The following is a 14,802-nucleotide window of genomic DNA, read 5'->3' on the forward strand; positions in this document are numbered from 1 at the left end:
GGATGAAAAAAGCCCTAAATTGTAATGCCCTGTGAATACGGGTGCAGCAGCGGTTTCTACAAACGCCATTGTACATGACGTCAATTTACATCAATGATAGTGTACATGTTAAATTAATATAATTGTATATGTTTTGTTAAAAAAGTATGGGTGTTTAAGGTTGAACTGTCCTTGCTTTTTTTGATATTTGCTGTTCGCCACCTGAATAACCGTTCGATAATATTTAACTATCGCGTAGTGAATTTGTCATTGTGTATTTGTTTAGTGTTTAACCATAAAAACATTTATCATCATCAAAAATCTAACATATTTAGTGCTAAATAAATAAATATTCAATTTGTTAATTTATTTATAACAAGTATATATTTTTATTAAAACAATTTAATCAACTTTTTAACACCATGGATCGGCGAAAATTGTCGTAAGTATTCGCATTGCATTAATGGGCGTTATCATTTATTGATCGTTTTAATATATTATATATTTTTTAAAAATAAATTAAAATTTTATTTTTGGAGTGTTTTATGCAGCACAATGTACTGATGTTTAATTGATTTTGTTTGTGCTGTTTTATTTTACAGTGTAACCATTTTGTTGTTCAATTTTTTTCATAGGTTAAACATCATCTAGCTTTAAAATTTATTGTAATATTTTTATTATTATTTATTGTGAAATATTATTTATATGTATACATTCACTTTTATTTAAATGTTATTTTTAAAATGACAATTTAATTTTGATATTATTTTTTTTTTGTTAAATGCTACTGTATATTTTTTATCATTTTTATTTATTTTTTTTTTTTATGGTTTTATTGATAAGAAGTATAAATGACTTATTCTTGGGTTTTAAATATCAATACATTTATTTTATATTTTCTAAAACTATTAAAAATTATCAACAATATTTTTTTTATTTTATTTTTTTATGTTTTTGAGTTGTAGCTTATCTAGCACAAATATGTTGAGAAATTTTTTTTGTTATTTTTAAAACAAGTTATGATTTAACAAAGTTACATGTTTGTCAATAAAAAAATATTATTTTTGGTATTTACAGAACTTCAGGAGATTCCTTGTATCAAACATTGGAAATTCCAAAAACAGCAACACCTGAAGAAATCAAAAAAACATATAGAAAATTAGCATTAAAATATCATCCAGATAAAAATCCAAATAATCCAGATGCATCAGAAAAGGTAGCTATAAAATTAAACTAAAAATAACAATAAAATTTACTATCAACTTGGTAATTTAATAACAAAAATATTTTAACTAGAAAAACCATTAAATTACCGTGTGAAATAATTTTTTAATCAAACATGATTACATTATTTCGAATGCCAAATGCATAATTGAGATAATTTAAAAAATAAAAATTAGTCATTCCTAATTAAATCCTTATCACAATATTTTTTTTAAGTACAAAAATACAGCCAAGTAGATAAGAAAGACATAAATATTAATCATAACTCTTTGTTAATTGTCTTAAATTAAAAAAAATATATATATTTAATTATTAATTTTTTAGTTCAAGGATATAAATCGTGCACATGGAATATTGACTGATTTAACAAAAAGAAATATCTATGATAATTATGGATCACTTGGTCTATATGTTGCTGAACAATTTGGTGAAGAAAATGTTAATGCATACTTTGTCGTTACATCTGGCTGGTGCAAGGTAATAAATAATTATTCATAATAAATATAAAAATAATATAAATAAACAAGTATTAATATTATTATAAATATTATTATTTCAGGCGCTGTTTTGTCTTTGTGGTATATTAACCGGTTGCTACTTCTGTTGCTGTTTATGTTGTTGTTGCAATTGCTGTTGTGGAAAATGTAAACCAACACCACCAGAAGACAGTGGAGTCTATCACAATTTACAGGTATCAAATTATTGATTTATTTTTTATAATATCAAGTATATAACTAGTGATCCAAAGATAATAATCGGTGCATAAATTATATTTAAATTTAAATATTTGTAAGCTCACTGATTAAATTCGTAGGAATGCGATGCGTGATAAATATTTGATAATAATTTTATAACAAAATGAAGAGAGTGGTGCTTTGATAAACGGTAAAATTATTTATTTATTTAAAATTACATCTACACTGTTTTATTAATTAAGAGACAATCTGCTCGGTTGCATGTATTTGCTTTAACTTATCTTTATGACTTTTTCATACAAACATTAAATACAAAAATTCATGATATTTTAAAACATCAAGAAAACAAGACAGTTAACAATCAAATATAAAAAATAATATTTATAAAAACAAGGTATGTGACATGAAGCTTGAATACTATCGCTTTGTACATGCTCTATTGTTTTATGTTAAATTTAAAAAAACAAACATAAATATAGAAACATGACAAGTGTTATCATGATGTGACGATTAATTAACAATCATCAAGGTTTTATTAATTTAATTTAATTTATAATTGATTTTTTTATTTTTCAATTGAGATAATAATTTAAAAATTTATTTAAACAAGTTATTTGGTAAGTAACTTATATTAACCTGATGGTGTTATTGTTGTGCTTTAATTTTTTATTTAATTAAATCCAATTATTTATGCAATGATAATAAAAATATTTTAAGGTAAAAAAATTCAAAATTGCTGTGACAGATTAGTATGAAAATTTATATTTTAGTTATTAGAATTTTTTAAGATTTTAATGATAATTTAGTTGTAGATAATAGACAAGTTTTTCATTAACACAATGAACATTTTTTTTCACTTGATAATAGCTCCAAGCACAAATTTTCATAGCAAGTAGTATTTAATGTTGAAAATTTTATAATTAAAAAATAACAAAACAAGTTTAGCATGATTATTTTAGTCACGCTTTATGTAATGAACATGTAAAAAAAAAAAATTGTTATATTGTTCAGTTATTATTTATTACATGTTAATTTTAAACTCATCATCTTCATAAACATATTCATTAAAAATTTTTTTATTCCAACGAAAAATCAGTGAGTTACACAAAAGCTTTCGTAATAAAATTTTTTCTCATATTTTATTTCAATGATAATTAAAATATAATTTTTAATTTTGTTATTTTAATTTAAATCAATTTAAAAATATAATTTTTTGATCTTTGAATCACTAATAATTGTAGATGACATTGTCAATTTTGCTTTGCACCATGTATTTTTCACAAAGATAAATATTATGAAAAAAAAATATGACAAAGTCTCTTGCAACAAGAATCATTTCTTAGCATTTTGGTTTTGTGTTGTATGATAACAGGGTCAAAATCCAGGTGATATAGCTGGTCAATCCCGAGGTTTCAACAAGGTATGCATATCATCAGCGTGTTTTTTTTTTATCTATTAAAATCATTATCATAATTTATACTCAAACATTTTAATTATACCGCATGACTAGAATTATTATTTGAAAAAAAAAAAAACAATCAATTAGCATGCAGATTAAATGAATGCACTGCTTTTGAATTATTTATTTTTAATATTAAAATAATTTTTTAAAAGTATCTTTTAATGTATCCTTTGTTCAATTAGAATTTTTTTCTAGTAATTTATTTTATGCTTTTTTAAATAATTCTCATTGCACTTTATTTTTTTTTCATTTTAATATTAAAGTTTTGACATTTACGGCACATCGGTATTATGAAATTAAACTTGTTTACCCAGTAACTTTAACTATTAAATTATTCAGAGCGTGAATTTATTGAATTATTAATAACTGAATAGTCTTGGTGTTTATTAATCACTCAAGGAAACATCAGATTATCTTTGAATTATTTATTAACAAAGACTCATATTTATTTTTTTATTTATTTTTTTGTAATATTTCAATAAAAAAAAACTGCACCATACTCTCTACATTTTGAAAATCACATTGATATAAAAAAAACTATTTAAAAATCAATATTTCGAATTCCTAATTCTATCGCGAAAAATTTCGATTTTTCCCCGAAATAAAATTATAAATAAAAATTCTTTTTAAATATTATAAAACAATATCAATTTTAAAAAAAAATAATAAATAAAAATTGGATCATACGTGTTGAAAAAATAACTGATTATATTTTGATAATAAAAAAATTTTTATTATTCAGAACAAAAGGTGAATAAGTACGGTTTAAATTGGCACTTGAAACACTGTTATAATTTGTAGGTCACAAAAATAGATTAGGCATGATCAAAAGTGAAAAAAAAAAAAAAAAAAGAAACCAAACTATGAGCAGTTACTGTTTGAAGATTTTTTGTTTCTAATGCAGGAGGATGAAAGTGAGGATGATGCTGTAACAAGTCAACCAGCAAGTAGTGCAACTGTTGGAGCTGGAGCAAACACAGTATTTGCAATGCCACCACCATCATCAGCCAATGAAAGTACAAATCTTAATAGCGGTGGTGAACGTCCAGATTATACAGCGAGTAGGTCTAATAATTAATAAATATAATTATTAACAAAACACCTTATTATTTTCATTATCAATGTCATCAATGTTTTATCATTTTTTTTTCATATTTTTGTAGTTAAGATTCAGTAAATTAACTTCCATATACAAGAAACATTTAATTACTGTTTCCATTGTCTCGGAGAGTATGAAGATGGTCCAATAATTATTTTTTTAATTTTACTTTGTTTACAAAGAATCAGTGTATTCAATATAAATATGGGCTTTCTTAAAGTAATAAATAATAGCCACTAAAGACTGCCAACAACATTAACCAAAAATGGTGCATGATTTTGTATGCAAATGAGCTGGATATTATTATAACTTTTTTTTTTTTTTTTACAATTTTTCCAAGCCATGCTCTTGACATCATCGACATTATATTATTGTTTCTATCAAACTGCTTTTTTTTAAATTTCTTTTTGTTCTATTTTTGTCAAAGACAAACAATTGTGAATTTAAAAAATAATTACAGTTCATTTTTTTTCTTTTCTTTTATTATTAATTTATCATTGAATTAAATAACAAAAATTATTGTTAATGCATCCAATCACTTATCAAGTATTTAAATAACTGAATAACAAAGTTTTTCAGTTTATTTAATTCAAAAATATTTATTGTAATATTATTATTATTAATATTATTTTTATATTATTTTTAATTTTGTCAGTGTGTTTGCTATTTTTGTTTTTTTCCTCTCATATTTGTATTTTTTTAATTATAAATAAAATACCATTAGTAATTTGGCATTCTTTTAATTACTATTGAAGAAAAAAATAAATTTAATTTTTACATAGATTAAGATTTTGATAGTTGTTTATCAAAAAGAAAAATAGTTTTTTTTTTTTTTTTTGTTTCACTTAAACTTTATGTAGTTTTTGAGCAGATGAATTACCTCGATTTTTTTAATTTTTAATTTTCATTTATTTATCATAATTTATATCATCATTAATGTGTATCAATAAATTTTTTATTTCTGTGAATATTATGATTTTTAATTGTCTTTATTATTTTGCACGATTGTATTTTTTTTTAATGTAATAATTAAAAATTGAGAACGAAGATTAATTGTGTTTGTGGCATTTAGTCACAAATCCTTTTGCAGCTGGAGCAGCTGCTGAGGCTGCTGCTCAAGGTGGAGCTAAATGGTAATCATCAGTGTGATCACTTGGACCAGCCCATGTCATTTTATCAAAAGTACTTCAAGTGTGTCTCGTCATAAAATTATAAAAGACACTTGTAACGTTTTACAAATAATTACTTGAAGAAATAATTAATGGTACTAAAGTCCAACTGCGTTCCATAATCTAGGCTTAAAAAAACAATATCTGTTACAATTCAGACGTACAATAATAACCATTTTAAAATTGGCTATTTATCTTTTCTGTACTGCAAACAATTATTTTTTTTTTTTCGTTCGTTTTTTAATTGATAATTCAATCACTTCATTAGCATGTATAATTATTTATTTATTATTTTTTAAACTTGAAACTATCACAAGTAATGATAAAATTTTTATGGAACGCATTTTTTTTTTCAATTAGTTTATAATTAGCAATATTCCAATAATAAATTCGGTATATTTCCGATTGTAAGATAATTTAATTTGTAATCAATGATCACATAATTAATTTATCTTTTAATGAGACAATTTTATTGATATTAATAAATAAATAAACTACAAATGGGTAGTAATTTAAAAGTTTGTTGCCTGATTCCAGTACTTTCTAATTTATTTGTGTTAAATTTAAAAAATATTATATTGAAAATAATAAACTTGTACACAATTTAAATAATGATATTATTAAAATTAACATTCACTTGGTGATATAATAAACCAGGCATTTTGTTAATCATAGATAATTTTATGCCTCAAAAAAAAATTGTCATTAATAATATTAGTTTTCCAGGAACAATGTGAGTTCGAGCGTAGTTCAGAAATTTATATACAATTATTGTTTTTTCATTGTTCAAAAAATAAAATTAAATAAAAACTATATTTGTTTTTAATTTTATTTATTATACATTATATAAATATATATCACGTCGAGTTACTTTGAGACGTTTAATGTTGTATTTATTATAAATAAAAATTAATAAAATAGAATTTAAAGAAAAAATAAAAAATTCACATGTTAACGCTCAATTGTCCTGGAATAATTTGAAAATGATTGGTTCGTGTGTGGTGAATAAAAATTAATTCTATCCTTGAAAAATATTCCAATTGAATTGAGTCCTCCTTATTATAATTATGAAAGACAGTCTATATGTATTTGAAGAAATAAAAATTGGATGTATATCGCCTTTTTCTGAATATCTAATTTAATAAAATGAAAAATAAAAAATTAAATACATTTTATTGAAGAAATTTTGTTTTATTTTTTTGAACTTATTTCTGTTTAAAAAAAAAGAAAATAAACAAAAATATAGTATATATTATTTATTAATGCTAGAAAAAAATATTTGCAAATTGTGTTGGAAATATTTCATACATTTTTATATTCAAAACAAGAAATGAAAACAAAAAAATATTTAACAACTTTGTAACTTTTAACAACAACATTTAATATAAGTTATAAATAACAGATGACTTTTTTTTTCTTTTTTTTTTTTTTTACGTCTTGTGTAGGTTTTTACTTTGTTTTAATCATTACATCAACAAATTTACTTTTAACAATTATATTAAATTATTAATTTATATACCAAGAATTACCGAGTTGCATATTTTTTTATATGTGTTGTCGAGGTTGAACTCAATCATCATCGTCATCACCATCATCATCATCATCATCATCATCATCATCATCATCATCATCATCATCATCATCATCATCATCATCATCATCATCATCATCGTCATCATTATCATCATCATCATTATCATCATCATCATCATCATCATCATCATCATCATCTTCCTCTATCAACTTTCGAGTTTCAGCATATTTTTTCGCACCTTTTCTCAGGAAACTAGCATAATCAACAGTATGAGCACTCAGTCCCAAAAATCCAGAATCCTCAGATCTCTTAGCTACACCTCGATGATGTAAACCAATACCACCAAGTGGTGCTTCTGGTCTACAACCTATAGTTTGTGCATCGAAAAATGGAAGTACTGATTGTCCAGCATCTTTCCGTTCATCACTTATACCTGGTATTACATATTGATTTGTTTCTGAATCACGTATTGTTGGTTGGTCTGAATTTATTGGTATATTGTTTACGAACTTCAATGCGGTGCTGTGGTTGAAATAATAAATATAAATATATATTCTAATATATTATAATAAATAATTTTATAATAATAAAACTTACTTATGATTGTTAGGATCAGGTTTTGTCCATTTTTCAGTATTCTGTACTAATGTACCAATTATATGATCGTATTCCATCGATTCAGCTTGTACTTGAATACGTTTCTTTTTCTCACCTTTTTTTATTTCAACCATTGCAAATCTAACTCCTACAATTTAATATATATTGTATCAAATAAATTATGTAAATAATAAAAATTTGTTTTACCAGTGAGAACTCGTCCAGGTGGAATAGAAACTTCATCAAAATTAAATGCATTATCATCATAATGCCATGCAACAAAATCAACATCTTCACGTAAATTTTGTGAGTCATTATATCTACGAGCATCACGAACATTTTTTTCCATATCTGGTAAATCTACCCATTTTTTAACATTTTTTGCTTTCTTGTTTTTTTTTTTTTTTTTATTTTTTTTTATCTTAGGAGTTTCAATGTGGAAATTGTCAATTATTTTACCCTGTCTCACTTGTATATGAACAATTTTTTGGTGTACTTTAATTCGCATACCAGTAATAACCCTATTGAAATATGTAAAAAAAAAAACATCAAATATATATATTTTTATAAAAATTTAATAAAATAATAATTATATAAAATTAATACGTAACATATTATTCGATGTATCACTTCGTGATGGCAATAAACTAACTACATTAACAGCAAATGGAGCTTTCCAAGTATCATCGTGGCATGTACACAAGCAAAAGTAACATGGATCCTCATGACTATAACTATTTAAATAACATTTAATAAATAATACTTATTTTAATTAGACTTTGATTTATTTTTCTAGTTTTCTAAACATACTCGTCGTATCTCCAGGTCCACTCATCATAAACTGAAAAAAAGAAATTTCTTTATTCAAAACAATAACTTGTATAAAATTTTGCTCTCGCAAAGAAAGTCTCGAACTATCAAAACATTGTCTTGAATTAAATTGTCAAATTTTTAGTTGGAAAATAAAAAAATTCTTGATTATTATATATTATATTGTCTTTTGTCAGAATAATACGTCTTAAGAAAAAAAAAAAAAAAAATGATGAGTTTAAGACTTTTTTTTGAAAGAACAAAATTCCTGTATGGCAGAAGTTTTTTTTTTTTTTTTAGTTTTAAGGTTCACCTTCACAGTCGCTGACCCATTGACCATATTGGATATTGTTATATGCATCACTTACGTAGTCGTAACGTCTACCGGTATAATTTTTCTGAAATAAAAAATTGAATCAGTAATAAGAATTTATTCATTTCTTTTCATGATTATAAATTAAAATTAGGTTTACATCCATGCAATATCTAAGGGATATTATCGTAGTGCAATCACTAATTGTACCAGCACAATTTAGGTTTGTTGTGCATTGCTTTATATTTTCGGGTATTCCATTGCTATCCCATGGAGTAAATGCAGGACCATACGAGGTAAGCCCTAAGTTTGTTCTATATCCTGGACGAGCATAACAATTCTTATTATCAATTTCCACGGGGACATTGCAGTCGCCCGTACATGATCCATCACCTTGCAAATGGTATTCAGAAAGAACAATTTTTTGATACAGTCCAGTGAACTCAGTGAATGTTACATCTAAAAAATTAAATTAAATAATATTTTTTAGTTCATTCATTTCATAAATAAATAAAAGTGTGAATAATCAAAATATATATTTACCACGTTCATGTCTTTCTGGATTATCACAAGTTCTGAAATAAGGTGGAACTTTTTTCATTGATTTACTAACTTTCTTTTATCGATTTTATATTATATGATAGTTTTGTAAGTAATCGATCTTTTTCTACTTTATCTGGTACTGCTTTTACAGCATCTGCAATTTCCTGCATTTTATCCAACAATCGATATTGCATACATTCGATGTGTACTGAAAGTTCATCAACTTTGTCTATCAAAGCTCGAAGCATTGATGATGTTTTATCGCCAAATAGTGTTGCTTGATATTCTGGTTTTTTTCCAGTATTTGCTTCTTCAATTCCTTCATCAATTCTTGTCCATATATTCATGATGAATGTGTAAACTTCTTCAAGATCACCAAGTCCCGTTGCTGATACTTTGTGGCTCATAAAATTCATTAAAATCAAAATAAATATTAAGTTTATGAACTTCATGATGGTTTTTTTCTTTTCTATTTTCTTTTCAATAGAAAAAAAAAAATCAATTATGTATTATATCTATATATTGTAAGTAGTTGTGAACTTTTCCAATCAAATATTTCGAAAGAATGAAATTTTGGGAAAAAAACAGTTCTATTTCAATGAAAATTTTTAGTTACATAATTACAGTGTGATAATAAAAACAGGTTAATAATGATAATATGTGGAAGTAATTATTAAAGAAATTATTATGTACTGACAATTCGTATTAAAAAAAATAAGTACTCGTTTTCCTTTGTTCGAAAAACCTTGTGATATTTGATAACAATATAACGGCGTAATTATAAAAAAAAAATAGCAATTTTTATAGAAATAATATTGCACTGTTATCTATTATAAACAATCAAACAATATGAAGGTTAAAAATAAATGTTTGATATTTTTCAACAATTTAAAAAAACAAAAATATTCAAATAAATTTTCATAAAACTACTCGTAAAGAATAAAAATGAATGTTTGACCCCACAGCAACCGTTGCCAACCTCAATTATTTATAAAATTGACAAAAAAAAAAAAAATGAGAAAAAACAGACGAAGAAACAGAATAATAAATCGATTTAAATATTAAAATTAAATTAAATTTAAATATTAAAATTAAAAGAGAGAGAAAGAATATTTATTAATATTTGTACTTGATAAAAACAAGACAATTATGATAACAGGTAGAAATTATTTGGATGCAGAATCAAGCGACGAAGATAGTCCAGGAAAACGTAAAAAAATTTTTTTTAATTTATAATAATATTTTTATTATGACAGAATGATAAATGAATTAATTTATTTTGTCAATTAATTTGTTTTAGCTCGTCGAGTAACTGATGAGACTCTTCAAGTATCAGCTAAACCTAGAGTATCATATTCAACTGATGAACTTGAAGCTTTGGTAAAAAAATCCATCAAATATTTATCGACAAATTCAACTAGTTTAATGTAACTAATGTATATTTATTTTCACAGACAAACTATATTAAAGGCTTAATAACTCTACGAGATTTACAGCCAAGTGATTGGAATAAATCAGTCATCACAGCAATTCAAGAATTCATTCAATATCCTGATGAACGAATCCTCTCAATTTATGATTGTGGTGGATTAATTGGATCATCAAATTTTCCTACAGTTCCAGTTCATGAATTAACATACTTTGTTCGTACAAATGATGAAATATTTACATCAAAAAATCTTCCTGATACAATTTTATTTGGTACAAGTAATTCCAATGTTGAATCAACAATATCACAACTCATGGAAACAATGCTAGCACCTTCTTTTTTCATCATAACCCGTTGGCCAGAAAGTATTTATTTTCCCTCAAGATATACTTCTTTTTGCTAAATTAATTTATTCTAAATTGCCACAGGTGTCAAAGCAGACTTTTGCAATATGCTACATGATTATTTATGTCACCTAACTGATCTCAGGTATAAAATGCATGGTTTAACTGTCATGTATTTGCCTCTTGAAGGTAATAAGCTACATTACAAAGATGCATCAACAAATCAAGAATTTGTAAAACGTCTAGAAAAAATTGTTGTTCAATGGACAAGACAAATAAAACTTGCTCTTGTTGATCAACAACAATTAACAAATTATGAATTATTAACTCTTTATGATGAATATGATTTTTGGATATACAGATGTAAATATTTAAGTGAAATTTTTTTTTTTTCTTCAAGCAAAATAACAATCATTTGCTAATTCAACAGATAAAAATCTTTGTGGATTAAATTATCAATTGAAAAATCCAATTGCACAACATGTTGTTGAAATTCTTATCAATGCTGAATCAACATGTGTTGTACAATTTGTTACACTTAGCATGGACATTGACAAGGGCATCAAAGAAGCCAAATCAAATATAATGTATTTAGATATTTTAAAAAATCCATGTATTGAATTGAATAATTGCTCATCACCAGAATCAGTTGCATTACATATTACAACAATTTTACATTTACTATCTTTTGTTGGACTACAATCACCTTATTTTAATACAACTAAACGAATAACACATTTATTTGAACTTTTAGAAAATCAAATAATTATGTTGTGCTGTAAATTTATTAATCTCAAGATGATTCTTGAGCAAAGAAAAAGTCAAAGTGGAATTAAAATAACTAAAAGATGTATTGATTTATGTGAAAATTATAAAAAAGTAAAATTTTCTTTTTTTCTACTTTAAATTTACATAGTAATTTTGAATTTATTTTATTTAGATTGTCAGTACTTTTGATGAATTATTTTGGAGAGCTAAAAATCTTGATATTATTATTAAATTTGAAAATATAGAAATTTTTCTTGGAAGATGTAATGATATCATAGAAATATTTCGTGCAATGATTGACTTTGCAAGGTATATATCATTGACAATTAATTTTTAAAATAATATAATAATATTTGATAATCATTTTTAAAAATAGATTAGATGAAACAAAAAATATGCCAGCTCCACATTTTGAAGGAACACTTGGTCATGAACATGATAAAGTATGTCAAAAAGTTGAAAATTTATTTCTTGAATATTTAGAAATTATTTGTCATATGCATGAAAAAATATTAGACATTCAAGATGCATCATGGCAAGATGATATGTTTGTGTTTCGAAGTGGAATGAAAGATCTAGAAATAATTATTGAAAATTTAATGAATATTATATTCTCAAACATGAATAATGTCAAAGAAGGAATTAGTAATCTTTATGCATTAAACATGTACATGGACAGAGAAAATCTTAAAACACTTTTCGATTTTCCAATAACCAAAGTAAATCATTTATTTTTAATTAAAAATTCTATATACATATTATTATTATTCTATAATTGAATATAGGTTTGGCGTTTATTTTTAAATAAAATTCATAGTACAAAGCATGAGCTGTTGAAAGAAATAAATGACACAGAAAATATACCAAATTATTCAAGACAATCATTGGGTCTTCAACTGAAAATAAACCGGTTAGAATTAACTGGATGCTCATTGAAAGAAGCAAGCTGGATGAATCATTGTGCAATAAGTGAAAAAACCCAAAAACAATATGACATTCTCAATGGATCTATCAAAGAAAAAATTCAAAATCTTTACAATGAATGGAGTAATAATATTAGTGACAATATATTGAGTATTTTGGATCAGCCTTTGATGCGACAAAGTATTGATAGAACACAATTAGAATCTAATCTTGATATTACAATTGTAAATTTACTTAGAGAAGCATACTATTGGCGTATTAGTGATTTTATGATGCCTGTTTATGCTGAAATCGTTATTGAAAAAACAGAAATAATACAATTTCTTTCAGAGCGAGTTTTGATGCTAGTTATTAAGTACAATAAAATTATCAAAGGTATATATAACAACAAAGGAATATGACAATTTTAATAGATGGATCATTTTATTGTGCTTTTAATTTAGGTCTATCAGATGAAGAGAAAGAATTATTTAAATATCTCATTGATGATTTGAGGAGAAGATTAAAAACTGGCAGAACAAAACTCACTTGGAACACTGAGTTTGTTGAAAGATATGTCGATCAATGCTATGAACATGTTACAAAAGTAATTTAATATAAAAAGAAATTAATTTTCATTATTATTTATTAGATTACTGTGATTAATTTAATTTTTATCTTTTAGCTTGATGAATTTTTTAGAATATACAAAATATGTTGCTGTGAAATTATGAAAATTTGTGAAAATATTTGTGATCTGTCTTTTATCAATATAAAATCTAATTATACTTACAAGTTGTCAGAATTTTACGATGAAATATTAATTCAAAGGTAATTATTAAATTTAATAACAGTTTTATTAGTAATTTTTTGAATAAATATTTTTAAAGGGATACGGTTTTTAAAAAAATTCGAAACAAGTATGATGAAATTATCAGATATGTTCTTGTTGTAATTGAAGAATATCAAAAAATATTAAAAGATGTAAGTTTAAAATAAATTTGATTGATTAAAAACTATATAAATAAATTATTTTATTTAAATTTTACTAAGAATACAGTAGAGTGGATAACTTACTTGGAAAACTTGGATTATCTTATTGAAGATTCATTGAGAACTTCATTACAAAAGTCACTGTCTGCTCTTTACGATGTTCTTCATGGTACTGGAAAAATTGAGCCATCACCATTTCTTCTAATTGAAGTTACACTCGTGGACAATGAGGTAACTAATTTTTCTGATAGAAATACAGAATCATTTGCTTTTCTCCAACTAAAACAATACAAATAAAATAGATCACTCTTGTGCCATCACCAAATGACATAGCCAAAACAATAAGTGAAATGTTGAACAAGTCATTGGAAAAATTTTCATCTTTTTTAAAGCTAACAAGTAGATTTGAATTAATCTCAATTGGTAAATTAAATTATATCAATTCTTTTCAAGATTATCAAACACTGGTTAAGCTTCAAAAATTATTGGACGCTGAAATGTCAAAGTGCTTTTCACTCACTCGAGCTAATTTAAAAATTTGGGAACCATATAAAGATTTGTGGAAAGAAAATATTGATGAATTTATGTTAAAGTTAGTGATTTAGATTTGTACTATTTATCACAGTAAATTTATGTAAAAGATACCTCTTTTTGTACAGATATACCACATTAAAACCAACTTCAACATCAATAAGTTCAGATATTTTTCGTTTCTCAGCTATATCAAATAATGTAAACTTACAAGAAACTGTAACAACAGTACATTTTGTCTTAATTGATTGCAATCATTTAAAGACAGAATTGAGTGATCGATGCTCACTGAGGCTGGAAAAATTACGAGCATTGAGTTATGATACTCTGGAATCACATGAAAATATTCACGACAAAATAATAGACTAGAAAATTATAACTTATAATTTTTTATCACATTAATTATTAA

At 24.5% G+C, this 14,802-nt stretch overlaps 5 protein-coding genes across 11 annotated transcripts; 4 read left to right on the forward strand and 1 right to left on the reverse strand.

Moving 5' to 3' along the window:
• The first annotated feature begins 60 nt into the window (after nucleotides 1-60).
• Nucleotides 61-6,812, forward strand: LOC122851313 (dnaJ homolog subfamily C member 5). Of its 7 annotated transcripts, none has more exons than XM_044150450.1 (7): nucleotides 63-421; nucleotides 1,057-1,195; nucleotides 1,528-1,680; nucleotides 1,763-1,894; nucleotides 3,271-3,318; nucleotides 4,265-4,421; nucleotides 5,532-6,812. In XM_044150450.1, the coding sequence occupies exons 1-7, from the start codon at nucleotides 402-404 to the stop codon at nucleotides 5,594-5,596; spliced, it is 714 nt and encodes a 237-aa protein (XP_044006385.1). In that variant the 5' UTR covers nucleotides 63-401; the 3' UTR covers nucleotides 5,597-6,812. The 7 variants fall into 7 exon arrangements, with proteins under 7 accessions (XP_044006388.1, XP_044006386.1, XP_044006390.1 ...); XM_044150449.1 differs by having other exon boundaries at nucleotides 4,262-4,421; nucleotides 5,532-6,803; XM_044150452.1 differs by lacking the exon at nucleotides 5,532-6,812 and adding an exon at nucleotides 4,524-4,986 and having other exon boundaries at nucleotides 64-421; nucleotides 4,262-4,421.
• A 223-nt stretch (nucleotides 6,813-7,035) lies between these two features.
• On the reverse strand, nucleotides 7,036-8,108 carry LOC122853516 (PH domain-containing protein YHR131C-like). Its single transcript, XM_044154017.1, has 3 exons — nucleotides 7,967-8,108; nucleotides 7,760-7,907; nucleotides 7,036-7,684 (listed from the first exon to the last, which is right to left on the reverse strand). The coding sequence occupies exons 1-3, from the start codon at nucleotides 8,106-8,108 to the stop codon at nucleotides 7,198-7,200; spliced, it is 777 nt and encodes a 258-aa protein (XP_044009952.1). The 3' UTR covers nucleotides 7,036-7,197.
• Nucleotides 8,109-10,551: 2,443 nt separating this feature from the next.
• On the forward strand, nucleotides 10,552-11,940 carry LOC122851314 (dynein axonemal heavy chain 2-like). The gene is made up of 4 exons (XM_044150456.1): nucleotides 10,552-10,635; nucleotides 10,726-10,805; nucleotides 10,880-11,219; nucleotides 11,283-11,940. Exons 1-4 carry the CDS (start codon nucleotides 10,575-10,577, stop codon nucleotides 11,618-11,620), a joined length of 819 nt encoding a protein of 272 aa, XP_044006391.1. The 5' UTR covers nucleotides 10,552-10,574; the 3' UTR covers nucleotides 11,621-11,940.
• A 240-nt stretch (nucleotides 11,941-12,180) lies between these two features.
• Nucleotides 12,181-12,753, forward strand: LOC122851315 (dynein axonemal heavy chain 2-like). Its single transcript, XM_044150457.1, has 2 exons — nucleotides 12,181-12,275; nucleotides 12,343-12,753. Exons 1-2 carry the CDS (start codon nucleotides 12,259-12,261, stop codon nucleotides 12,743-12,745), a joined length of 420 nt encoding a protein of 139 aa, XP_044006392.1. The 5' UTR covers nucleotides 12,181-12,258; the 3' UTR covers nucleotides 12,746-12,753.
• Nucleotides 12,754-13,272: 519 nt separating this feature from the next.
• LOC122853517 (dynein axonemal heavy chain 2-like) lies at nucleotides 13,273-14,762 on the forward strand. Its single transcript, XM_044154018.1, has 6 exons — nucleotides 13,273-13,476; nucleotides 13,555-13,700; nucleotides 13,760-13,853; nucleotides 13,923-14,093; nucleotides 14,165-14,454; nucleotides 14,522-14,762. Exons 1-6 carry the CDS (start codon nucleotides 13,288-13,290, stop codon nucleotides 14,760-14,762), a joined length of 1,131 nt encoding a protein of 376 aa, XP_044009953.1. The 5' UTR covers nucleotides 13,273-13,287.
• The last annotated feature ends 40 nt before the right edge of the window (nucleotides 14,763-14,802 follow it).

Source organism: Aphidius gifuensis, linkage group LG3 (assembly GCF_014905175.1).
Source record: "Aphidius gifuensis isolate YNYX2018 linkage group LG3, ASM1490517v1, whole genome shotgun sequence".
Lineage (NCBI taxonomy): Eukaryota > Metazoa > Arthropoda > Insecta > Hymenoptera > Braconidae > Aphidius > Aphidius gifuensis.

Bases quoted from the DNA above. Each gene is read 5' to 3' on its own strand.
- LOC122851313 (XM_044150449.1), top strand. From the start codon at position 402: ATGGATCGGCGAAAATTGTC. The intron at 422-1,056 runs GTAAGTATTCGC...TGGTATTTACAG, and splicing joins ATGGATCGGCGAAAATTGTC to AACTTCAGGAGATTCCTTGT. The intron at 4,422-5,531 runs GTAGGTCTAATA...TGTGGCATTTAG, and splicing joins ACGTCCAGATTATACAGCGA to TCACAAATCCTTTTGCAGCT.
- LOC122853517 (XM_044154018.1), top strand. From the start codon at position 13,288: ATGACAATTTTAATAGATGGATCATTTTATTGTGCTTTTAATTTAGGT. The intron at 13,477-13,554 runs GTAATTTAATAT...TTTATCTTTTAG, and splicing joins GCTATGAACATGTTACAAAA to CTTGATGAATTTTTTAGAAT. The intron at 13,701-13,759 runs GTAATTATTAAA...ATATTTTTAAAG, and splicing joins GATGAAATATTAATTCAAAG to GGATACGGTTTTTAAAAAAA.
- LOC122853516 (XM_044154017.1), bottom strand. From the start codon at position 8,108: ATGGAAAAAAATGTTCGTGATGCTCGTAGATATAATGACTCACAAAAT. The intron at 7,908-7,966 runs GTAAAACAAATT...ATTAAATTGTAG, and splicing joins ACCTGGACGAGTTCTCACTG to GAGTTAGATTTGCAATGGTT. The intron at 7,685-7,759 runs GTAAGTTTTATT...TTTCAACCACAG, and splicing joins CCTGATCCTAACAATCATAA to CACCGCATTGAAGTTCGTAA.
- LOC122851314 (XM_044150456.1), top strand. From the start codon at position 10,575: ATGATAACAGGTAGAAATTATTTGGATGCAGAATCAAGCGACGAAGAT. The intron at 10,806-10,879 runs GTAAAAAAATCC...TTATTTTCACAG, and splicing joins CTGATGAACTTGAAGCTTTG to ACAAACTATATTAAAGGCTT. The intron at 11,220-11,282 runs GTATTTATTTTC...AAATTGCCACAG, and splicing joins CATAACCCGTTGGCCAGAAA to GTGTCAAAGCAGACTTTTGC.